The 25,632-nt window shown below is 46.9% G+C and overlaps 2 protein-coding genes across 5 annotated transcripts in view; one reads left to right on the plus strand and one right to left on the minus strand.

Moving 5' to 3' along the window:
* LOC147026778 (PH and SEC7 domain-containing protein 1-like) overlaps positions 1-21,732 on the plus strand; it is a 411,551-nt gene extending 389,819 nt beyond the window's left edge. For all 3 annotated transcript variants that reach the window (XM_085882586.1, XM_085882587.1, XM_085882588.1), the window contains 2 exons: positions 15,568-15,711; positions 19,429-21,732. In XM_085882586.1, the coding sequence (XP_085738712.1) occupies positions 15,568-15,711; positions 19,429-19,656 (372 nt within the window). In that variant the 3' untranslated portion in view covers positions 19,657-21,732. The remainder of the gene's footprint in view (positions 1-15,567; positions 15,712-19,428) is intronic.
* A 56-nt stretch (positions 21,733-21,788) lies between these two features.
* Positions 21,789-25,632, minus strand: part of LOC147026779 (protein transport protein Sec24A-like) — a 108,996-nt gene continuing 105,152 nt past the window's right edge. For both annotated transcript variants that reach the window (XM_085882585.1, XM_085882584.1), the window contains one exon: positions 21,789-22,842. In XM_085882585.1, coding sequence (XP_085738711.1) covers positions 22,728-22,842 — 115 coding nt within the window. In that variant the 3' untranslated portion in view covers positions 21,789-22,727. The remainder of the gene's footprint in view (positions 22,843-25,632) is intronic.

The following is a 25,632-nucleotide window of genomic DNA, read 5'->3' on the forward strand; positions in this document are numbered from 1 at the left end:
CCGTCCACACGCCGGCGGGCGCGAATCTGCAACACTGGTGTCAGGTCGTGCGATATAAACTCATCGCCCTCCTCGCGGCACTGGTATCGGAGAATGGGAAAACGGGCTCTCCTGTCTCCAGCTAAATTCACGGGAATCGGTCCAGGGGTGAGAGGAGCGACCCCCGATTCCCTCCAAATTACGAGCGATTCAAATTAACCCTTTACGAGAAATAAGATGGCGTCTCAAGGCGAGCGGGAGCCGGGGGTATTAGAAATGTATATGTGTAGTAATGTAGGATCCATGGTCCAGGATGAAATCCCCGTGCAGGAAATGTTGGTTGTGCAGGAACACGAACTCCCCCAACTGAACCCAGAGCCCGAAATAGGTGCAGCGGCGGCCGCGGTGTATGACACCTCCCCTCCCCCCCTCCGCCAAAACCTCCCGATTCTTGCCGAATCGGCTCACCCAAGCGCACCCGACATGGCCCAGCTATTCGCCATGCTAGCAAAGATGGATGCAAACACAAATGAAATGAAAAACGAAATAAAAGGCATGAACGAAAAGATGGATACAAACACAAACGAAATAAAAAGCATGAACAAGCAAATGAACGAAATGGAAACAAACATGAAGGAAGAAATGAAAGGGCTGCGGGGTGAGACGCAGAACATGGGCCGAAGCCTGCAGGCGGGCATGAAGGCAGTAACCGGGGAGCTTAAAATGGCGACGCCACGTGTGGGAGCGAACGAGCTGGGAGGGAGTGCAACGGCTGTCGGGCCCGCGGTGGAGGCGGGTAAGAAAAAAATAATTCGGGGGACGTGTTGGGCGAGGGTCGTGACGGAAAAAGTGACAGTAACCGAGAGGGACAAACTAATTGGGGTGACGGAGACGTGCACGAGGGAGATAACAAGGGAAGAGACGGAAATAATAGTTGAGACAAGGGAGGTAAAGGGTGAAGAGGTGACTGAGTTGGCAGAGACACGGGAGATGGGAACGATAGAGGGAAGACTACACGATGAAGACGGGGTAAGTGACGCACACACACACACGGAGGTAGTGGAGGATAATGGGGGTGAGCTCGCGGACTGGGTGGAGGCCCGGTGCGAGCAGCTGGATGGCCTCCTCCAGGAACGAGGGGAGGGAGTATGCCCCCTTGAGGCGAGTCACGACCAGGTGGGTTCGGTCGTGCTTTGCGAGGTTGAGGGGACGAGTGCTGTGGACGGGTGCACGCCGAGCTTGGGGGGTATAGAGGCCCCGGAGACCCTTGTGGGGACACGAATCCCCAGTGTGGTTGTCCCGGTGTGTGTGATGCAAGGTGTGAGTGCATCCCCGTGTGTGGAAGCGACCCCGTGTGTGAGTGGTGTGGTGGTAAGTGTGCAGAAGGGCGTGCTTCCCAGTGCGCCGTGTGTGAGTGAAACACCACGGTTGAGTTCCCCCGCGTGTGTGTGAGGCACGGTGTATGAGTGAGGCACCGCGGATGAGTGCCCCCGCGTGTGTGAGTGAGACACCGCGGGCGAGTGCCCCCGCGTGTGTGAGTGGTGTAGTGGCAAGTGTGCCAAAGGGCGTGCTTCCCAGCATGCCGTGTGTGGATGAGGCACCGTGTGTGTGTCGCCGTGTGTGTGAGTGAAACGGCCAATATGAGTGAGGCACCGCGGGCGAGTGCCCCCGCGTGTGTGTGAGTGGTATGGTTTGTGTGAGGGAAATGGCATGAGTGAGTGAAAGGCCGCGAGTGAGTGGAGCCACGTGTGCGAGGGAGATGGCATGCGTGAGTGAACGGCCGAGTGCAAGGGAGACTGTGTGTGTGAGAGAGCGGTATGTAAGGGAGATGTCAGTGGGCATGTGTGAACGTGCAGCCACGTCTCCCGGTGTGAGTTTACTGGTGAGGAGTGTTAGCGTCGTAACACGCGGGAGTGCGTGTGTCGAATGGCGACGACGGCGACATGTGAGGAAAGAAAGCCGAGTAGCGGCTGTAGTTGTTTCGGGGACCGTGCCGGGTTCACCCAGCAGTGAGCACGAGGTCCGTGCTGTGCAACGCATGAGGCCCCCACGTGCTCGCTTGCGAGAGTGAAGTCCCGGTCCGGAAACGCACGCGGTGGATTTGCCGATCCCGCGGACGGACAAAGCTTAGGCAGGTAAACGGATTTGGACCGGACGGGTTCTCCACGCGATCGTGTGTGTTAAGCTCCAACGGGCAAAGCACATGTGTTCGCGTGGGGAACCCCTCGAGACGTGGGGCTTGTGTTTTTTTTATGCGCACGGTGACGTCATGGCTGCACGTGGGGTTGGAATCCGGCAGGAGGGGTATCCCTGCCGGATGGTACCGTCCAAGGAGGGACGAGGTACACGTGCAGCTGCATGACGTCACGGGCAGGTGCAAAGTGCGCGAGCTGTGAGTTGCCGCGCTGGTGCTGCGCATGTGGAAAAAAAAAAGGAAAAGCAAGCCTCACTTTCGGGTGCACAGGATTCCTGGGCAAGGGGTGGAAGACCCCCTTACCAGGGCACAGGATGGACACTAGTTAGGGGGAAGGGTTAGCTTAGCTAGACCGGCTCCATGGGGCAGGGGTAAGTCCTCATGAGGTCCGTGGAATGGATTAGTTAGAGGGATTGTAGCCAGATTTAGGATGGGAATTTTGTTTTTGATTTTGAGGACATGGACAGACTTGTGAATGTGTAGAGGGGACGTAGCTTAGCTACGTAGTGTTAAATGGAACGTGCTGTAGTATAAGGGACAACGTGCGAGCACGAGTTAGTTAGGGGAGGTAGTTAGAAGGATGGCAGAGTTCAGCGGTGTGTGTGTTGAAAAGTTGTGAGGTGAGTACATGATGAGTGAGTGAGGCCAGCGGGTCTGTGTGAGTGGAGCGAATGGGGACTGCATGGTGCGATGAGTGATTGGGGGGAGGAGTGACTCCCTCCCAAGGGACCCCCGGGGTCAGTGTAGAGTGAGTTAGGGGGTTAGTTAAATTGAAAAAATGGAGGTCGTTTTGTTGTTGGTGGGTGTGTAGGCTCGAAACCCGTTTGGAGGGGTGCAGGAGCCCTGTTGACGGGCTGGGAGCGTGGCTGCGAAAAGTGAGTATCGCTGAGTGGGTACCCCGGGCACCAGGCTAGTCGGCCGTGGTAGGCCAAGGGCCCATGGGGGGCCGGGATAGCGTAGTGGGCACGGGTGCGCCTGCTTGGTGCGGGGGCCCGGGGCGCCATTAGCCGCGTGGGCAGTGTTGTGGGCACGGGTGACCCTCGGAAAGGGGCCTGGGAAGCCAGCCTGTCACGTGTGCGTTTCAGGGGAGGTGCCATGGGGGGCACTCCCCGGTGTTAGGGAGCTGGTAGGCTCGGAGGCAGTGTAGTGCCCGGGGGTGCCATCGTCGGAGAATCGGCAGAGGGTCGTGCCTGCCAAAGGGAGCCACGTGTCCCAGCCATGAGACCGTGTGAGGGCACGGAGAGAAAATTTGGGGGGCAAGGCCCGAAATTGTGAGGACACCAACACAGGCGACGGGAATCTTGGTTGTTAGAACCAATAGTTTAAGCGAGAGGCGCTTGTTGAAAGCCCCGGGGTAGTTTAACAGTTAAATGGTTAGGGTAGATTAGGAAGTGTACCCCTCCACACCATCCATCCCCTCGCTCTCGTTGTGGGCCGCTGGACCCACTTTGTGTTATAGATCGCTGAACTCTGGGGAGGCCATCCTGAGGCTTCGTTGGGCCTCGACACAGGACGCTAGCTCTCCCTTATTCCCCTCCGGGAAGGGAATGTAGGGGTTGGGAGTAGGCTAGGTGACAGGATAGGTTAGCCGAACAAGGACAGTACAGGGGGTTAGGGGACGATTTATAGTGGGGAAGTAAAAATAAGTTGGGGCTAAATTGGTTTTGGACAAATTAAGGGAGTGGGTATGGACAGTGACAGGCAAAGGCGATAGGTTGGGAGGGAGACAGTAGGGTAGGTCCGAGCCCGCCTTCCGAGTGGCCAGCACCACCGCACTCCCTCCACTGAACGGCAAAGGCCTGTGCCGGCTGGATCGTCTGCAGCTGCTGTGCTGCAAGGCCTGTGCCGGTCGGATTGTCTGCAGCTGCTGTGCTGCAAGGCCTGTGCCGGTCGGATTGTCTGCAGCTGCTGTGCTTCAAGGCCTGTGCCGGCCAGTTCATCTGCCGGCTGTGTTTGCCTGCAGCGGCCTTCTTCTGCGGGCTGTGTTTGCCTGATCACCTTTGCCATGCCATGCCCACTGCCCCTGTTCACCAGCCCCGTTCAATTTTTGCTTGCCCCCCTGTTCATTTCCATGTGCGCCAGGATCCGCAAGGCAACAGTTTGCAAGCTGCAAGAACTGCCCTGTTGGCAGCTACAACACGGGCCTGCAGTGGCGGCCCGTGCACCGTGTTTGCGTGCATCCATTCATCCATCCATCCGTTGTGTTCATTGCGTGTGCCACTTGAGCTGGCACGGAGACTGCATTTGTGCAGCCCATGCACCGTTGTGGTTCACTGGGTTCATTTCAAAAGGGAAGGCCTTGGACTGCGTGTGAGCAGCCGGCCACGTTCCCTGTCACCTGCATTGTTTGAGCCAGAGACTGCATGCGAGCAGCCTGGCTCCCTGCTAACTGCTTTCTTTTTGCAGAGTTCATTGATCCTGGGCCATAGTTTAGTGTAAAATTTGTAAGTTAAGGTAAGATGTACTGTAAATATGAGTGCGCCCCCGGCATGTCTGTCCTAGCGCCAGCAATTTTATTTAAGTCGTCCGTGTGAGTGAGTTTGTTTAGGTAGTTACTCAGCCCTCAGGTTATTTATTTTGGGGACACGAATACCATGAATGTCGCACTCAGGGATCCGTAGGTAAAATGTACTAGGGGAAAACTACACATGATGGCACACGAAAATTTGACGACTCGGGACGAGTCTGTAAAAAGGGGAGGGGGTAGTGTTGTGGTTGACGAAATTCGCAAACCACCATTCAGGTCCCTTAGGTGAGATATCTCTGTAAGTATATGTGTAGTTAGGCCCAAACCCGTTGTTTAGAGGGAATAAATGTCATTCATTCGGGCTGCGACCCCTCTAGATAGCCGTTTTTCTTTTACTATCTTTATTTTGGACCAGCCGCCATTACTACCATTACTACCACCACCAACCACGTCTCAACAGCCATCACACAATAACCACCAACTGCAACGCCGCTTCACAACAACAGCCACCTTTACCGTCACAACTCGCCCTCACAACCATCACATCACCACCATTCCCGCACCGCTTGTGGGCACCGATACTGGACTCGTGCAGGGCGCGCACCGAGCAGCGGGTGCAGAGGCACCAACCTTTCCGAAGCAATCGGATCAAAAACGACTCACGCCCACTTCTGTTCCGTCCTATCGGCGAGCGTGGGGCGACTTGGCCCCGCCTCCAGGTGCGTCGGAGTGTGGTCGCTATATGCAAATTCGTGGATCAAAAAGCATTCACGCCCACTTTTCTTCTGTCCAATGGGGAGCCAGCCAGAGGTAAAGGGTCGAAGGTGAAGGAGCGAGGCCACGGGGGCTATAAAGGGCCGCGTTCGCTCGCCAAACAGTTCAGTTCGGAGTTGAGTTGGGAAGAGCCAATCAAGAGAGGAGTCGGAGAAGGCAGTTGGACGGAGTTGTGGAGAGTTTGAGAGGTGGCGGCGACGAAGGCAGTCGAGGGGGTGCTCGTGTCAGAGTCGGGGAGCTGCGGAGAGGAGAGGCCGGTAACGCGACTGAGGTCGTGGTGGAGACGCTCGTCGCGGGACCCGAGCCAGGGAGATATCCTCCTTCCCACGAGCATCAACAACCCCCTCCTGTTTCCCCCCCGCGCTGAGATAGTGCGAGAAGGGGGCCCCGTTCCCACCCCATTCCAGACACTGTCCGCGAGGCCCGCGGAGTTGGGGCGCCACCGCCATTTTGCGGCTCATCAGACGGGTAGGCCCGACGCGGTCTCGGCCCCAGGCCCGTCTGCCCCCATCATCCTTGAGGGTGGTCCTTTTCTTTTCCTTTGAGTATATGTGTTGTCGGCGCCGTCTGTGAAGTAAAACTGTATAAGTGTTGCCGTGTGCTCGGTAGTCGGTGGTATATCTGCATTGTGTTTTGCATTTACATTTGCTTTTTGTTTATTATTGTGTGTTTCTTCTTCTTCTTTTACATTTGCTTTTGGTGTGTAATTGTATATGTGTGCTTTCCGTTCATCGCGAAATAAATGTGCTTTATGTTGAACTGTTTTTCCCGTTTCGCTTCGTCTTTTCCTTTATTATATTGAATCTCCATCTTACTTCACGTAAAGGGTTGGTCGTGGGCTAAAACGCCCGATAATTAATCGAACCGTCGGGGTTGACGATAACACCGCTCGGTTATCCCGATAGTACGGAACAGGTCGCTTAAAGTGGCCCGTGTCCGAAGTCGACCTGCGGCGAGGTGCGATCGCCCGGTCTACCCTCCGTGTGGGTACTTAGGTAGGTCGAATTTGGCGAGCAACCCTATCCCACGTGGGGGGCCGATTGGCACGATCGTGGTGAGGCCGAAAGGCCCACCCGTGACTAGTTCCCGGCGTTAGTCTGAGAGGGTCACGACGGGATTGTCCGTCCGGTGGGCGACGTGCCGCGATTCGAGTTACGTGGCCGTTCGCACGCCGGCCGGCGCGAATCTGCAACAATATCTTGAAGGGATTTGTAGTTAAGCTCCGGAAACGAAATGTGACGGACGAACGGACGGAACCCATTTCTATATCCCCTGCCAACTTCGTTGGTTGGCGGGAGATAATAACCAATTGCTTTAGAAACAATCATGAGGACAAAGGAAAATGTGATCGCTCATACTCTGCTGAGGTTAAAAGTTAAAACCTCCACCACCCATCATCATCATAAGATACAGGATGAAACTTTGCTGCCGTGGCGCCTGTAACCAAGCATGTACACACATCCACGGAGAGTCCCTTTACCGATCCAAATATACCCATATGTACTTCTACCATGTAGCAACTGCTAACTGTATATCCCGATCGGGACACGAACTGTACCGCTATCGACCGTAGGGCTCTCGGCAAGTGTCTGAATCACTCAAGCAAGCACTCCAATTAAATGGTTGATAAGGAATGGCTGGCTTGGCAAGTGACAGCAAGCTGATTGGTAATGGCAAAAAACTAAATATCGCCGACTTCTTAACATTTTTCAGATTTCACTCCAGATTTCGACACTTATTTAATCCGGACGATATCCGTTCCTCGGACGATATCGATATCATATAATGCTTGAAATCGCTCCAAGTTCCTAATTTGAAAACTATAGCACTTACAAAAGCGATGTATACAACGATTCGTAGCTACGATAAACAGGCATTCGATAATATGAGTGAGGAAAGTGAAAAAAAAACAAAAAACATTTTGACCACCTATCTTCAAAACCCCACCCCGTCCTTTCTTCTCTCGATATCTCTATCCCCACCCCCTTCCCTGTCCTCTCCATCTCCCTGTCTCTCATCATGTCCTTTTGAACAAGCTCAATGGAAGGTGTTCTTTTTCAGGATTAATTTCACAAATTACAATGACATCGTGATATAAGTGACATGATGTGGGAGTCCGAAGATTACCCCCTTACAAATGTTTGTATTTATTATGTCTCTCCAGATAATTGAATGTTAATTATACATCTTTTTATGCAGATATCTTCTGGAATAGTGAAGCCATGAAAAAGGGATGATCAGCATACTGGAAATAAAGTTATATGGGGAGTAGATATGCACTGTACAAGGAGCTTTCCCTTAAAAAAAATAAATGCCATTCATATTCCATAAAAAAAATTACCATCATGACCAATTCTTTACAAGGTAAATCATTTAACACCATTGGGATACCATTCCTCTTCCCCGAATCACTAGCACAAAGGATACCGCATTGATTTATCACCACACATACAATCCATTAACAGATGAAACAATTCTCCAATTTTTTTTTTTCAGGATTTTAAAACACAGTCGGGTGAGTTATTCCCTGCTGAAGCTATCTGGGTTGGAGTTGGAGCGGTGCGGATGCGCACACGGCGTTTAATGCCATGTTGCATTTATCGGGTGGTAAGGCAGATCATTTGGCCCACCATTCCTGTGCTGCATCGATAAACCATTTTCTTTTACAGCCATCTAATGCTCATGGAGGAGCTTGCACACATATCACTTGCATGGAAAAGACATTAGTAGACAGTTTACCTTTACAAGAATCACAAGGGCATTAGTGAACAATCTGATCATCTAATCATGTGCTTGTCAAAATCAACATCTCTCTGGCTATTCTCAGAGAGCTGCCTCAGTGCCGGCGAGTCTGCCAGCTCACTCAAGCAGATTGGCAGGCAAGCAGCAATCTCAGATCATTCCAAAAGGTCGGCAGCAAATGTGTGTCCACTTTCAGGAGAGCCAGAAAATAACATCTGTCCAAGTTCAAGAATGAACTTTCAAGCTGGTCTCCCTCCTCTAAAACCTGATGGTGCCTCGTGCAGTCCCATCTCTGCATTATGCTCCCTCTTCCATCCCTTCCCTCTCTTCAAATGGCACCACAGCTGACTCTGCTTGTGAGAAGGCTGAATGCCTCAATTTTGTATTTGCTTAAGTTGTGTGCCTCAATTCTGTGTAGTACCCAACTGCTCCTTGACTGTGTCTTTTACAACTGAGAAAGTGTAGAATTTTCTGGCAACCCTCGACCGATTCTGCAACTGGACCGGACGGCATCAGCTCACGTGTCCTTAGAACCTGCTCTCTCACATTCTCTCTCTGCTCTTTTCTCACTATCATTTGCCCTCGGTCATCTTCCTTCTGTTTGGAAATCAGCCAACATCACTGCATCACATAAAAAGGTGCAAAAACTGATCCCCTTAATTACAGACCGAGCAGCGAGGTCATGGAATCCATCATCGCAGTTAATATGGAATCCTTCCTTTTCTCCAACAACCTCATCTCAGATCACAAATTCGGATTCAGCCCAGGACACTCTACCTTGGACATGCTGCCTCTACTCATCCAACAATGGATGGAGGCCCTCAATGTCAGACATGAGATCAGAGCCATCTCTTTCGACACATTTCGAGCTTTCGATAGTCTGGTATCATGAGTAATTCTCCAAACTCTCTGCCTCTAACATCCAATGCCAATTCCACACATGGCTTACTAACTTCCTCGACTCTCATAACCAACGAGTGGGACTCAACGGAATCCTTTAATCTCCTCTCCCTATTAAACCTGGAGTTCCGCAAGGCAGTGTTCTGGGCCCAAGTCCCATTCTTGATCTTCATAAATGATCTCTGAATCTCTGAAAAATCTTCTTTACCTATTTTCTGATAACTCCACCCTGTGCTGTGACATCCCTCATCCTTCTGGCAGACAGGCTGCAGCCTCTTCCCTCTCTTCAGACCTTCACAAAATGACAAATTCCGGTCAAACACTTTGAATTTGACTCTCAATCCTAACAAATCACACACTCTCACTATCTCTCTCCAAAACCCTCTCCCTCCCTCCCCCCTCATCTACTTTCTTAACAATCATCTTGAGGAAGTTCAGTCACTAACATTCCTGGATCTCCCTCTTGGCCATGATTTTTCTTTGGAAAACCACATTTCAAAGTTGGCTTCCAAAGCCGGTCACTGACTGGGCATCCTCCGTCATGCACAGTCCTTCCTTGGCACACCTGAACTCCTATTCACCTCCAAGGCCTTCATCCACAGCTTGATGGAGTACTGCTATCCCCTCTGGGCTGGGCCCCTCCATCACACCTTGCTCAGCTTCACGCCGTGGAAACCAAAACCTTCAACATCATTGGAATCTCCCACGATGAAGCTGAGCCCATGGGTCTATCACTTTCCCATCGCAGACAGGTCGGTGGTCTCTCTGTCTTCTACCGCTTCCTTGCTGGTCTTGCACCCTCTGCTCTTTCCATGCTTTGTCCCTATCAGGTTTCTGCAGGGTGCACACAGTGCACCATCAACCCCCTTCTGGTGAAACAACTAAACCCAGGATCGCTGCTCACTTCCACTCATTCCTTCCTCTCTTGTCTGACCTATGGAATTAACTTGCACATTCTCTTCAATCTCATTCTTCCCTCCAGGTCTTTAAGACAGCTGTTCACCACCATCTCAGATCATCCCCCACCCAAAACCATAATCTTTTCTATCCCAGTTAACCCCTGACGTGCCACTGAATTAAAACCACTTGAGTTGACGTAGCCTGGTGTTGGCTTAACGGTTAAGGTGATGGCTTGGGATCCTATGGTCCTGAATTTGAGCCCCCTTGGCCACTGAATTAATACCAGGTGGGGTTGACTAAGCCTGTCATCCTTCCGAGGTTGGCGAAATGAGCACCAGTACACTGGTAATAGGGGCACTGCAACAGCGGCATAGCTGCGCCCCAAACCAATGACGCAACCATCAGCCAAAAAGGCAGCACACGATGGGAACTTGGGTTGACTAAGCCTGTCATCCTTCTGAGGTCGGCAAAATGAGTACCTGCTTACTGGTGTTGGGGCACTGCATCAGCAGTGGCACAGTCACACCCCGAGACAATGATGTAGCCAAGCAGCCACAGGCTGCATACGAATGAATGAAATATATTGTGGTGCCAAACATTCCTTGTGCCTGGAAGCACAAGATGGCCATTACTAAAACTAGGATATCCATTTTCCAGAGCTGACGGGGCATCTCAGGGACTTGTGCACTCTCCTTTTTAGCTGTCTCGCCTGGGTTCGAAAATCGACCTGGCTATAAACTGTCAAGGTGTTGGTAAGCAGAGGGATACTACATACATCAATGTGTGCATCGTCCATTGGATGGATGCGAAGCCGGAGGACTCGTCTGCGAGCCCCGGTGGCGTTGGTGGACGTTGAAGATCCCAAGAGTAGGTCTTTTTTGCGAAGAGTTGGCAAGTTATCACCGGCACCCTGAACAAATTACAAATTCCTGCCAGTCGATTAATGCTAAGAGCATCCACTCGGAGCCTGGGAGGTCAGCCATTCAAACCCCGGCCGAGTCGTACTGCTTCCTTGCTTGATGCTCAGCATTTAAGAAGAATAGAGCACGGTCAAACGACCCGAGGTTGGCAACCATAGTGCAGTCTTTGAGCCTCATGTCCTCCTCCTACGTTTAACTTTCTTGTAAGGGAACTCATACATGTTGTTATGTGAAAGTCATATTATCATCGACATCACACAGTGACATGAAGGTTACGGTAACACCATGCTTGTTGATGACAATACAATGTGAGTCACCTCGCTCTTCCAAGAGCCGAGGTGTTGTACGATAATGAGAAAATGGATGTGAGGACAGAAGGCGAGAGACCAGAGGAAAGGCCAACCTGTCTGCAGTGGGGAAGAAATAAACAAGAAGAAGACGTGGCGAGCACGATACTTACAAAATCCATAAAACAAATTTGTCAAAAATAATTGGTTGGTGGAATTCAGTGACCTGGAATATAAATCTTCTTCAAATTTCAAGTCAATCAGATGAAAATTGAGGATTTTAGAAATCACACCTAAGTTGTTGACCTTTGGCCTATGTTGACCTTTTGACATTTTGACATCAACAAAAGGCTTCTTCCAGATGACAAACTCTACCATGTGGTGAAGTTTCGTAGAGATCGGTTTAAAATTGTGACCTGAAGGCGATAAAGACAGACAGACAGACAGACAGACAGACAGACAATAACAAAATCGACTAACCAATATACTTGAAAAGTCTTTGATTTTGCAAGTAACAAACAGTCTTGGGGCTTGTTGTGGGAAATGCAAATGATCTTCAGGACCTTTCATTCATTAGTATGCAGTAGTTCTTGGCGGCTAAGTGGGGTCCTATCTCACAAGAGAGAAATACTGTGCTTCTTCGTACTATGTATGAAGGTTGTGAGAAGTTCGGGGGTATCAAGGAAGAATTTGGCACGACAGAGAATGTCACGGTGGAATTTACCTCTGGATAGTCACCACATAGGGGTCAGACCAGGTAAGTGGTTAGACCAAGGAATGTAGACAGGGACCACAGAGAGGATGGTGGGTGGCAGGCACGTCCTTGTGGTCAGGATCCATACGGTAATAGCCCTTGGTGGCACATTGCTCATGGTCCCACAACAGTGATGTTAATAATATCAGTTGAATGAAATGAAATTATTGCCGTCCGATTTATCCGGCATCAATTTGAAGGAGCGGAGAGAGTATACATCAGTATACTTAAAAAAAATTAAAAAAAACACTCGAACGGTACTCAGTAGAGAGCATACCTCCACCAGGCTGAATAGTTTGCGCTTTGTATCCACTGATAGGCTGGATCTCGATTCAGACCTGAAGCAAAATCGAATCAGCTTGTTCTCATCACCTCCCCAACTCATCTACCAAGTTTTGTTATAACCTATCCACAACGTTTTGAAATATCATCAAAAATATATATATATATATATATATATATATATATATATATATATATATATATATATATATATATATATATATATATATATATATATATATATATACAGTCAAAGCTCGTTACTATGCCACCCGTCGGGACCGAGCAAAAGTGGCATAGTAGCGAGAGTGGCATAGTAACGAGATTTTGTAAAAACGGCCTTATTTTCTCAAGTTACCCATCTGCAGTTAATCTTTAGACAAAATTTATTCCAGCAAGTAAAAGGCACGACTGTTGTATAAGCTAAGTGAACGGAGAACATACACACACTAACAGAGTTCACACACTAACATATGGCATGGCGAGAAATTCACGACACACAAAGCTTTCAAGAATCGTCGGCTAGCGCATCTTCTTTCGGCGGATCTCGTGCATCTCGTTGTCTAGCCGATCGCACGCTTGCATCACACCGGGCTTCCCGCTTCTCTGCTGCATGAACTTCTGGAAGGTGCTACAAGCGCGCTGGGCTTCCTCGAACGGAACGATTTCCTCCTCGACAGTTACCTCGTCATCTTCGCTTTCCACCGGCTCCTCACTGCACAGAATCTCCTCCGCAATCTCCTCCAGCGTGAAATACCCGCCAGTCGCGAGGCGCTCGTCGGCTTCGAGAAAGTCAGACAGCTCGATCTCCTCGTTCTCGTGCATCTTTTCCTCGGCAGGCAGAGCTTCCCAGATGTCGGGCAGCTCCGCATCCTGTGGCTCAGTTTGGATCTCCTCTTCGATGAACTTGGCCTTCGCGAAACAGTTCCTGATCGTCGACTTGCCGACCTGCTCCCAAGCACGCCGGGCGATGTGTAGAGCGTCGAGCAACGTGAACTTGAACTCCTTTCCCTCGTCTATGGCCCCAAGCCGGCAGCATAGCAGGAGCTTCTTGTAGTGGCGCTTGAGGTTCTCTATGATTCCCTGATTCATTGGTTGCGAATTGGCTGTCGTGTTGGGTGGGAAGAAGACCAGTTGGATGTTGTTCAGCTCGAGCTCGGGAGGGTGGCCAGAGAAGTTATCGAGACAGACCAGCACTCTGCGTCCCTGCTGGCCGAGTCGTCCGTCCCACGCACGCAACATCTCCTCGAAAAGCTCCGCCGTCATCCACGCCTTCGAGTTCGCCTTGTACTTGACCGGGATCTCTTTGTTCTTAAAGGCACGGGGTTTCTTGGAATTGCCAATCACCAGAAGAGGGAACTTCTCGCTGCCGCTCATGTTTGCCCCAATCAGAAGAGTGATCCTTTGCTTGCTTTTCTTTCCTCCAGTACACCGCTCTCCCCTGAAAGCCATGGTCTTGTTCGGAAGCAGCTGCCAGAAGAGTCCAGTCTCGTCCAGGTTGAAGACGTCGTCTGCGGAGAACTGCCAGAGTAAGGGCCGGAGAACCTGTTGTTGCCACTCAAGAAGGGATTGCGAATCCACCGCTCCAGCTTCGCCCTGCACTGTCTTGAACGTGATGCCGTGGCGCTTCTTGAAATTGCCCAACCAACCATCGCTCGCCATGAAGTCTGGGATGTGCATCAGCTCGGCCAGTTTCATCGTCTTCTCCTTGATCAGATCGCCGCTGACAGGCACATTCTGTCCTCTTGATTGCTTCAGTCACATGAGCACTCCCTCATCAAGCTTCGGGTCGTGAGCCTGCGTCAACTTCATGCGCTTCGATGGAAATCCAGCTTTGATTGTAGCCTCAATTGCATCCTTCTTGCTGAGAATGCCCTTCACGGTGGTTCTCTTAACTTCGACGCCCCATTTCTTGCTAATCTCCCTGGCCAACTTGGACTGATTCGGCTCCTTCTTCGCGGCATCGATGATCTCCTTCTTCTCCTTCAGCGTAAAGTCGGTTCGCTTGCGTTTCTGAGCTGACATTATGGGCTGAATTTGAAAAAAAATGATGTCACTGTTGTACGTGTGCCTGCGTGTCTGTGTGTGTGCTCGCGCTTTTTTGTGTCTCGTTGTGCGTGTTGTGATTGGCTTGTTGTGGCTGGCATCGGGGAGAAGAATCGCGTGTTTTGACACAGTCTGACTATGCGCGTACGTATTGAGTTATGTTGTGCGCAGCTGGACTGTAGTTCGTCGCTTCACCTTTGGACGTGAGTGTGATAATCGAGCACTGCGCAATACAGACTTTTTCACGACTCGTGCCTTTTAACAGTCACACAGTAGTGGCATGGTAGCGAGAGTAGGGGGTGGCATAGTAAATTTATTTTGTATTGAATTTTGTCGGGACCGAGCAAAAGTGGTATAATAGCGAGAGTGGCATAGAAGCGAGGTGGCATAGTAACGAGCTTTGACTGTATATATATATATATATATATATATATATATATATATATATATATATATATATATATATATATATATATATATATATATATATATATATATATATATATATATATATATATATATATATATATATATCATTGCATTTTAAATTAATTTTCTGAAATTTGTATAATTTGTTTTTCACTTGGAAGTTGTGGGTGACAATGTGTGAATAAAAGTCTGATTCAATGCAATTTAATTCCAAGCTATAAGGCAACAAAAGATGAAAATTTGAAAAGGGGGTGAAGACTTTATATCGGCAACGTATAGTTTTTAGCACCAACTCTCAATGGTTTAGAATCACTCGAAAAATAAGAAATTAGCAAGACCAGCTTCGGATTTGGATCTTCAGTAAAACTGAATCAATTCTTCCTAATCACACATCCAACATGTCTGTCCATCAAGTTTCGGCCGAATCTCTCCACCACTTTTTGAGAGATCTTGCACACAAACAAACAAACAGGGGTGAAAGCATGATATCCTTCCACCTTGGGTGGTGGAGGTAATAAACAGAATAAAACGATGGCAGGCCTCAATGTTGTAATAGTATAATTACTACTTTTGGTGAAAACGATGAAGGTGTGGACTCATCGTTGGCAAGGGGACAAAAGTGAAAATGTTAACACAGTGACGTGATTGCAAGGGAAGATCCTGGGCAGGATTCGAAGTGACTGGACCTATTTAACCAGGGTCATTATGTGGTGTTGAGATCTGGTTGTTCGCTTTGAATGAATGAGTTGGTGTCAAAGCCATTTTACAGTGCAGTTGCAAATGAACGGAATTCCGGGTGTTTTTTATTTGTTTGTTTTTTTTTGTTCAAATCCTGCGGGTACAACTGCTCACCTTGACGATTCGTGGTTGCCTCGATTCTTCTCTGAAATCAGGAACAGCAAATGCAGTCGCACGAAACAAAGCTGGTGGCGGTGCGCAGTGACCTTGAGGCGTGCAAATCGGGCGCAGCGGACAAGCAATCCCGCAGTCGCGAGAATGATGAACACCGCGTCCGCGAGAACTACCTCCTGCTCGAGGTGAGCTGACACTTGTACCTTGCATACATACCTACAAAACACCTCAGCGTTAACGGCATTTCATGACGCCATTGTCTCTTGCTTTTGTTCCCACTAATGATCTGTCAGTGTCCGCCATTTTGTACCTGACAACCAAATGTCGCCCACTTGAAGAGAACACCGTGAATGGAATTTCTTTATTTAGCAAACACAACAATCACCATTTCCGCGACTCGAGCAGAAATAACGGCCATTTAGAAAGGTACCTGAGACGGAATGTTAATAGAGGTACTATGATTCTTGCCTGTTTCTTTCTGATTAAAGAGGAACCCAAACACTGACCACCTCGACGCTAATCTATCCCTTATGCCCTACAAAATAGATACGTGTCTTTTTGCGATTTCATATTTATAAAATGGGTAATTTAGCGATTAAAAGTCAAAATCTTCTTATTCACACTTAGCCGTGACTTCACACTCGTGAGGCGACCGCCATGTTTGTCCTGTCTCCGGGTTACATCGTGGTACGATTTAACTCAAACGGTCAATCATTTTCGATTTCCCATAAATATGCTGAGTCCATGCGTCCTTGGTGGTTGTAGTAATACAAACCGAGATGGTTTCATTCAAAACCAATGGCCCAAAGACCCTCAGCTTGCCAGAAATTGGACGAGCAGAGCACTGTTATGAAATAATAGAGATGGCTGGATCTTGTGGCAGCACATGTATATGGACGATTTGAGCGGTGAATCGAACCACTTGTGTTGGCCTGCTGATGACCAATCTCACCTCGCCACCACCCACCTCGACGGTGGGGCACGGCACGGACGTGACGACAATGGGTGGGACAGCACCACATGGCACAAAAACGACGGTGGGGGCATGGCCCAGACACAAGTGGCGTCCCGGTAAAGTATGAAATAGGACAATCCCCAACATACAGGGCACCTGGTCAGCCGGTGACAGTGAGACAAAGCATTTGTCACCAATTTTTTTGGCGGTGTCCGAGTATGCCAGTGGCCGTGTTTCTGCTGGAGAAATATAACCGATTTATGAATTAATACAAAATCCCTTATAGACCATCAATTGAATGAAAAAAAAAAGCAAAACCGACCAACCGATAGTGAACATGCGACCAGCATTTTCATCTTCACCAACCACCTCCATTGTCACCATATTCATCTCAAAACGACCCGGCTCCACAATCCCCCCGAAAGAGTTTCCATCACTAATTTTGTCTCCAATAGTTTCTTCCAAATCCCACTGATCAGTTTCAACATACTGAAAACCTTCGGAGTTGCTAATGACGGTGGAATCAGTATCTGAATCTGAGTTCAAAATACACTTTCTCGATGTAAGCCGCCATTTGTATCAAGGTTGGTTCAAAGTGTGACGTCACTGGTGAAAATCGACACTCAAGGGCTTTTTTCGGCACTTTGTGATTGGCAAAAAAAAAAAAAAAAAAAACTTTTTCCCTTCAAATTAGACCATTATTAATAATTTTCTTTGGTTTTCATTCCCTTTGCTGTAGCCTGGTGTTGGCTCAGTGGTTAGGTTGGTGGCTTGGGATCCGAGGGTCCAGAGTTCAAGCCCCGTTGGCCGCTGAATTAATTGGGATCCTAGGGTCCTGAGTTCAAGTCCCGTTGGCCACTGAATTAATACACCAGGGGGTTGACTCAGCCTGTCATCCTTCCAAGGTCGGCGAAATGAGTACCAGTGTGTACTGGTAGAGGGGCACTGCATCAGCGACACAGTCACGCTTCCAAGAAAGTATAGCTACCCCGGCAGCTAAGCTGCCATACGCAAGAAGAATTCCCTTTGCTGAGAATTTCAAACTCGAACAGTACAGCCTGATACCCATGGCGTATCTCTTCAAAACCTCCATGAAGCAGTCATTTTCTTCGTCCACATTCACATCAATGGACTAACCAATTTGACTTCGAGGAATGTGCTCGCTTACGCTCTCATGGAGTGATGTGAATTGGCCTTTGTTTTATCTTCCAAACAACTGACTTCTATCTGGAGAGCTGACAGGATGGCCGAGAGGTAAGCAAACTCACCTCAAAGCTGTCCAGCCTGGGTTTGAATTCCGACCTAACTATAAACTGTCATCATGGTGTTTCACAGGCAGGGTGACTCATCAATGTGGATGTACGTTAAACTGGGCATTCCACCTGCCGGCATTAGTTAGTTGACGTTAAAGATTCCATGGTGCACTTCTCGAAGAGTAGGTGAGCAATCTCCAGCACCCTGATCAAATTCCTGCGTCGAGTGGTGACCCAACCAAGATTTTAACCCCAGCACCGAGCAAGAGAAACTCCTTTTGGAGCACTGGTGATCTGTTTAGAGCGTGGTACATGATCTGATCTATCTCTGCCTCAACAGTGCTATCTCGGCATATTTCATTGGGAAAAGATGATTAGAGCAGATGCTCATATTAACAAGAACCTTTTTTAAAAAAGATTGCAATTTATTATTACTTACGAAATCTAAAGATTTCGTAAGTATATTGATTACTTCCGTTTCTGTTTGTTTGTTTGTTTGTTTGTAGGCACGATAACTCGAGAACGGAAGAAGCCACCAATGTCAAATTACACCACGTGATTCAGGAGGGCGATGGCGAGCGCTGATTAGATTTTGGTCAAAATCGGTCAAAGGTCAAGGTCACAGTGAGGTCAAACATAATTCCGTAAATTAATGTGGAGAAATGGAGTATTTTTTGCTTCGGTCGACATTACGAGTTCGTTTTAACTTCGATTTTAATTTTGTCTTCGGTTTTTGCGATCGCTTAGGACGCTTAAAACTCGGTTGTCGAAATTCTGGTAAAAATCGGATGTTTTGGAGACGTTTTAAGATTGTATAAAAAAATATTTCACTCGACGCGTCACGGGTCGTCCCATGATGCAGCGCGCTCGAGCAGACGCGTCGTTGACCCACGTAAAGTTTTTCCATGTGCGCGCTGACGGTGTTTTCGATAAAGATGGTGTTTAAAAGTCATTTTTTTTATCCCAATAAAGGTTATCGTCGCATGCCTGACTCGCTGAGCCGTCGGATTATGTAAAGATTGTTGGTGGATGGCCGAATATTATGGTTTTGTGACTTTGATAAAATAATATTGAATAATTGCGTGGAGAAATGGAGATTTTTGCTTCGCTCAACATTACGAGTTCGTTTTAACTTCGATTTTAATTTTGTCTTCGGTTGTTGCGATCGCTTAGCACGCTTAAAACTCGGTTGTCAAAATTCTGGTAAAAATCGGATGTTTTGGAGACGTTTTGATTATATAAAAAAATATTTCATTCGCGCGTCATGGGTCGTCACGTGGTGCAGTGCACTTGAGTAGAGGCGGCGTTGACCACGTAAAGGTCTTGCGTGTGCGCGCTGATGGTGTTTTCGATAAAGATGGTGTTTAAAAGTCATTTTTTATCCCAATAAAGGTTATCGTCGCATACCTGACTCGCTAAGCCGTTGGATTATGTAAAGATTGTTGGTGGATGGCTGAATATTACGGTTTTGCGACTTTGATAAAATAATTGCGTGGAGAAATGGAGATTTTTGCTTCGGTCGACGTTACAATTTTTGATGGTTTGGTACAGAATCATCGTAGAAGCTTCTGGTTTGCGTCGCTACCTTCTCCAGAGACAGCTTTTATTAGACAAGGTCAGAGGTCAAGTTGACGATTTCATAAGTACCAGTCTATGACTGCTTGTTTTTTTTGTTTGTTTGTTTTTTTGTGCAGAAAACACGATACGAAGCATATGTGAACTTGTTGACAGCAAAACGTCGCTATGGTTCTGACACTGAAATCAGCCGCCTTGAAGCACTTGTCCGGGGCCGGACGGCTGATGGAGTGCTACGCAAAAGCCACTCAAGTCCCTCTGTGAACCAGGCGATATCACCCCCTCGAGCCCGTGTGCGTCGGAACATGAGTGAGCGCCGTGCTGCCAAGCACAGTGTAAGGAAGTGAGGTGAGCAGAGCTTTGACAACGAGAGAGAATCCATAATCTACTCTGCTATTCGGCAAATGTTCCAGATATAAAAAGAGGTCGTTCTCAGCTTTTGATCACACTGTGATAGCAATCATCACTCTGACAACTCTTCAGAGGACCACTCGTGGAGTTCCAAATCACAGAACCATAACGAAACAAAACTTGAAGGTATTACATTTTTAATTTGGCATCTTTGGCTATTCAGGTGCCACATTATCCTTTTTCATACTTGAAAAGGAGTTGAGGAAAGACAAGGACTGGAAAAGGCAACTTTTATGATCAGAACGAATTGCTGGTGGTAGGTTGTTGCTGTTACGAGTACGAGATATAAAATTTCCCATGGACATGTGACAGTGTTTACAGATGTACATATGATGTGGCTGTGGAAACATTCGAGTCAATTATACTTTTACATGTAATTTATATAATTTACCACATGGGTATTACAAAAATACAGTCAACCTATTAGCAAGCATTAACCAAGAAAAAGGCAGGAGGTAAATACGAGGAGATGAGGGCAGCAGGTGATGAAATGAGAGTTCGTCTCCAGGTGAACAACACATGCTTGGGATACAAGGACGGTGTTGGTTTGCTCAACCAAGGAAGATCGCTCCCATCAGAGCACTGGAGAGGTTTTATCGTAACTCAGGTGCACTGCGGCCACAGGTCAGAGTTTCAGTACCTGTTTTTGTTTTTGGAGCTGAATGATATCAACGTAACCTGTCCACTGATTACCAAGGACAGCAATAACTCAATAACCGATTTCTATTGCATAAATTTTATCCAATAACAGTGCGTACATACAGTATTTATAAAAACATGTTTTATTGTTGCACCTCTTATCCCTTTTGTTCAGAGCTGTACAAAAAAATTCTCAGTGGGTTTTCTTTTCGCGAATTTCCACGGCTTCCTTCCTCCGCTTTCATGCTGTATGACGAGGCCGCTTTTGATTTTTATAGCCGGCGGTGGCTTTGCAAGGGACAGAGTACGAGCCAGGTATGTCGTACGGTTGCAGGCAGCAGGGTGCCACCAAAATCTTTGACGAGGAGGGGGACCAAATCGATTATGGCTTTGAGACGATTCATTCGGTTTGGTTCATCATTTTTTGAAAGATTGTCCAAATGTAATAAACGAAGTGATTTGTGTGTAAAGTTTAATTATATATGCACATTGCTTTCAAAGAAAATCTGTTAAAGTTTCCTTATTGGAGAGAGGAAGAGGGGAAAAAAAAGTTAAAAGAAGAATGAGTTTTTTTTTTCCTTTCTTTAAACCAATTTAATAATCTATTGCAGCAAATCATTTGAATGTACAAAAATTTCAATTTGACTTCCATTTCCTAAAATGGTCTTATCAGCAGGTACAATATACAAACATGGTTTACATTTCATTGGGAAAGGATGATTCAAGCACATGCTTAAATACATAATTACTAAACGTAAAACTCCAATGGAGACCGACGCAACTCCAGTCCTTGCGCCACCCCCCTTAGGGTGAGACGGCATCTCTGATTGGCTGGAATTGGCAAGTTTAAATGTAATTTGGCTAGGATTAAAACTCGAAGCAGTTTTGTCACATCCCACTGGAATTCCTCCGAGTGTTCACGCAGTGTTGTAATTTGAAGTTTTTATTTTAAACTTTCTCCAGCCTTTGATGTCAATTGCCAGGTATCTATGGGTAACGGATTCCCAAGACCGAAAGGAGGAACAGAGTGGGAATTCAAGTTAACGGTGCAGGTTTTATGAAAATACTGTTACACGTTCCACTGAAATATTTTTATTTTTTATTTCCAAATGGCGATTCATTAGAAAATACCGTTCAATCACAGCCGCAATGTTCCTTACTACCTTTGTCGGTAATATTTTTGTGCAAAAATCATCTTTCAAGGTTAGTATTCCAGAGTTCCTGTTTGATCCTGGGTCCTGGACAGCTTGCTTAACTTATTGCAGGATTGACTTTTCTTGAATGTCAACAAATATGATCCGTTCTGTGAATAATTATCAAGCTGTTGTGAGGTATGGTGGATTATCGAGCCAATAAAAGCAATTTCACCATCATGGTTGTTTGTTTGTTAACCAACTACCGAGCTGGACCTTTGGACCAGGACAACACATTTCAACAGTTTAAAAGTTTAATTTTCTTTCAATAATATTCCGGTATATAACGATTGAACATGCTTCCGTATTTACCATGTACATAGTGAAAGCATTGGGAGCTCCGACTTGGAATATTATAAACACGTCGTGAGTTCCACCTTGGAAAACAGTTAAACAGCACGATGGATATTGGAGGAGGAAAATGGGTGGGGTGGGTTGGGGTTTGATGGACAGCTGGTGCTCACATTCACAACCTCAAATTAATCAGGCGTGAGTTAGGTGCCTGTACAAGGTGTTTGTTCAAAGTTCGAGTATTTAAGGCAAGTCGTGTTGAACTCAGTTTTGCAAGTCAGTTTAAAACGGCCACTTTAGATAATTTTCAACAAATGTGTGACTACTTTGGAAAAAAAAGAAAAGAATCAAAATGGACAAATGCCATTTCGCATAGTGACGATGTTGTATAGCATCGACAGCAATAAACTGCAATCCTGGCAATTTTCAAAAACACTGTGGCCATAATGACTTAACACGAAGCCAGAATTAGACTGCTTTGCATACAAGTGCATGCTTTGATGAGTTTCAACCTATAACGATCCCCAAAATCACCTACATCCTTTTCAGCAATACAAAGTCTCATCAGTCTGAGGAGTGGAGGGGGTTGGGGGTGGGGATACATTGCTAAAACCTTGTAATCTTAGCACACAGCAAGTGAAAAGGTTCAAAAATGTATGCGCTTCTTGAACTTCCAAGAGTGCTCATCACTTTCAACATTCCTAATGGACTTCGCGTGTCGACCTCCACACTCCCAGCAACAGGCTTCACTTGACAGAAAGCTTCGTGCAGGTCAGTTGAACTGGGCCCCATCCTAAGGTACTGCCCCCTGTGGCTGAGTGCATGGCACTTTGCCACCCAGCAGGAGGTGGCTTCACACGACATCCCCGCTACGTGCGGCAAGCTCACTTGCACACCTGCTGCTGGAGGTGAAGCAGGAACTCATAGTAAGACATAGCAGACTCAGTGCGATCTTCCACCAGACGACGTACAAAGGCGACCCGTTCCGGCCCAATTTCCCTGGAGCAGTCGTGGGGAAATGAGAAAGATGTGTTAGTGGGATTGAGGTCAAGTTCAAATTATACAACTTTTTCCTCCTTCAGAAAAGTCCCAGGAGTAGTTTGCTCTGCTATTCTACGAGCAACCTCACACATTTGCTGGAATAAAACTCTGAAAACATTAAGCTAATCAGGGTGGAAAGTTTTTTTTTTTGTCCAAAAGCTTCAAATGAAGGGTACCCAAATCATGCTGCATTGTATAATTGGGCATTAATGGCATTTCACATTTCATCAAACACATTGTCATGCTTCAATGTGTACATTAAACAAAATAACGAGGCTCGATGTTATGGAATCGATTGAAAGTTCAAATCAAACAAATTATAATGAAAAAAAACCAAGTACTGTACCTCAAAATTGAACATTCAACTGGACCCATGCATCGAAACAAATAACTAACCAGGGCAACATGATGGAGAATGATGAGCAGAGCTTGGTTTTGGGAATATATATCAATAAATATATATATCAATATATATATATATATATATCAATATATATATATATATATATCAATATATATATATATATATATATATATATCAATATATATATATATCAATATATATATATATATATATATATATATATATATATATATATATATATATATATAAATATATATATATATATATATCAATATATATATATCAATATATATATATATATATATATATCAATATATATATATCAATATCTCAATATATATATCAATATCTCAATATATATATCAATATCTCAATATATATATATATATATATATATATATATATATATATATATATATCAATATATATATATATATATCAATATATATATATATCTATATATATATCAATATATATATATATATATATATATATATATATATCAATATATATATATATATATATATATATATATCAATATATATATCAATATCTCAATATATATATATATATATATCAATATCTCAATATATATATATATATATATATATATATATATATATATATATATATATATATATATATATATATATATATATCAATATATATATATATATCAATATATATATATATATATATATATATATATATATATATATATATATATATATATATTGTTACGGTTTTCGCGCCCGCCGGCGTGCTGACGGCCACGTAACTCGAATCGCGGCACGTCGCCCACCGGACGGACAATCCAGTCGTGACCCTCTCGGACTAACGCCGGGAACCAGTCACGGGTGGACCTTTCGGTCTCACCGCGATCGAGCCAATCAGCCCCCGCGTGGGATAGGGTTGCTCGCCAAATTCGACCTACCTAAGTACCCACGCAGAGGGTAGACCGGGCGATCGCACCTCGCCGCAGGTCGACTTCGGACACGGGCCACTTAAGCGACCCGCTCCGTACTATCAGAATAACCGAGCGGTGTTATCGTCGACCTCGACGGTTCGATTAATTATCGGGCGTATTCAGCCCACTACCAACCCTTTACGTGAAGCAACATGGGGATTCAATGGAGGAAAAGACGAAGCGAAGCGGGAAACAGTTCAACACAAAGCACATTTATTCGCGGCACACGGGAGCACACATATACAATTCCACCAAATGCACACAGAAAAGACACAATGTAATTTACACAAAAAGCAAATGTAAAAGCGAAAACACAATGCAGAGCTAATACCGACTACCGAGCACACGGCAACACTTATACAATTCTACTTCACAGACGGCGCCGACAACACATACCCAAAACCAAGGAAAAGAATACCCTCAAGGATGAGGCGGGCCTGAGGCCGAGACCGGGTCGCGCCTACCCGTCTGGTGATGAGACGCGGAGCGGCGATGGCGCCTCAACTCCGCGGGCCTCGCAGACAGTGTCTGGTAGGGGGTGGGAAAGGGGCCCCCTTGGTCGCACTATCTCAGCGCGGGGGGGAAACAGGAGGGGGTTGCTGATGCTCGGGGTATAGAGGATTTTTATTATCCCGCGACGAGCGTCTCCACCTCGGCCAGGTCGCGCTGTCGGCCTCCCTGGGGTGCAGCTCCCTGCACGACGCGAGCACCCCCTCGTCCGCCCTCGCCGCCTCTCCACAGCTCCGTCCCCTCCGTTCCGACTCCAACGCACACGACGACCAGCTCCTTCCACCGCCCGCGAAGTCTTGACTCTCTGTTTCCGACTCTCCTACTCTCCTACTCTCCGCCTCTGGACTCTCCTACTCTCCGCCTCTGGACTCTCCTACTCTCCGCCTCTCCGCCTCTGGACTCTCTGGACTGACGAACACGGTCCTTTTATCAGCCCCGTAGCTTCGCCCTCTCATCTTTGACCCCCTCCCTTCGACCTTTCACCTCGCTCCCCATTGGCCCGAGAAAAAGTGGGCGTGAAGGCTTTTTGATCCATAAATTTGCATATATCGATCGCCCTGGGGGCGGGGCCAATTCGCCCCTCGCTCACCGATTGGACGGCAAAAAGTGGGCGTGTGTCGTTTTTGATCCGTTTTTGAAGCACAAAATCCGTGATTTTGTACACGCTGTTCGGCGCGCGCCCTGCACGAGTCCAACACCGGTACCCACAGCGGGGCAAGAACGGTGGCGATGCGACGGTTGCGAGGTGTGACGGGAAGGTCGTGGCGGTTGTGGTGAAGCGGCGTTGTGGTTGGTGGTTGATGTTGTGGTTGTGGTGGTAATCATGGCGGTTGGTCCAAAATAAAGATAGCAAAAGAAAAACGGCTATCCTGAAGAGTCGCAGCACGCATAAATGACATGTATTCCC

Source organism: Eptatretus burgeri, chromosome 5 (genome assembly GCF_056783735.1).
Source record: "Eptatretus burgeri isolate ZD-2024b chromosome 5, Ebu_testis_v1, whole genome shotgun sequence".
In the NCBI taxonomy this organism is placed as follows: Eukaryota; Metazoa; Chordata; class Myxini; order Myxiniformes; family Myxinidae; genus Eptatretus; species Eptatretus burgeri.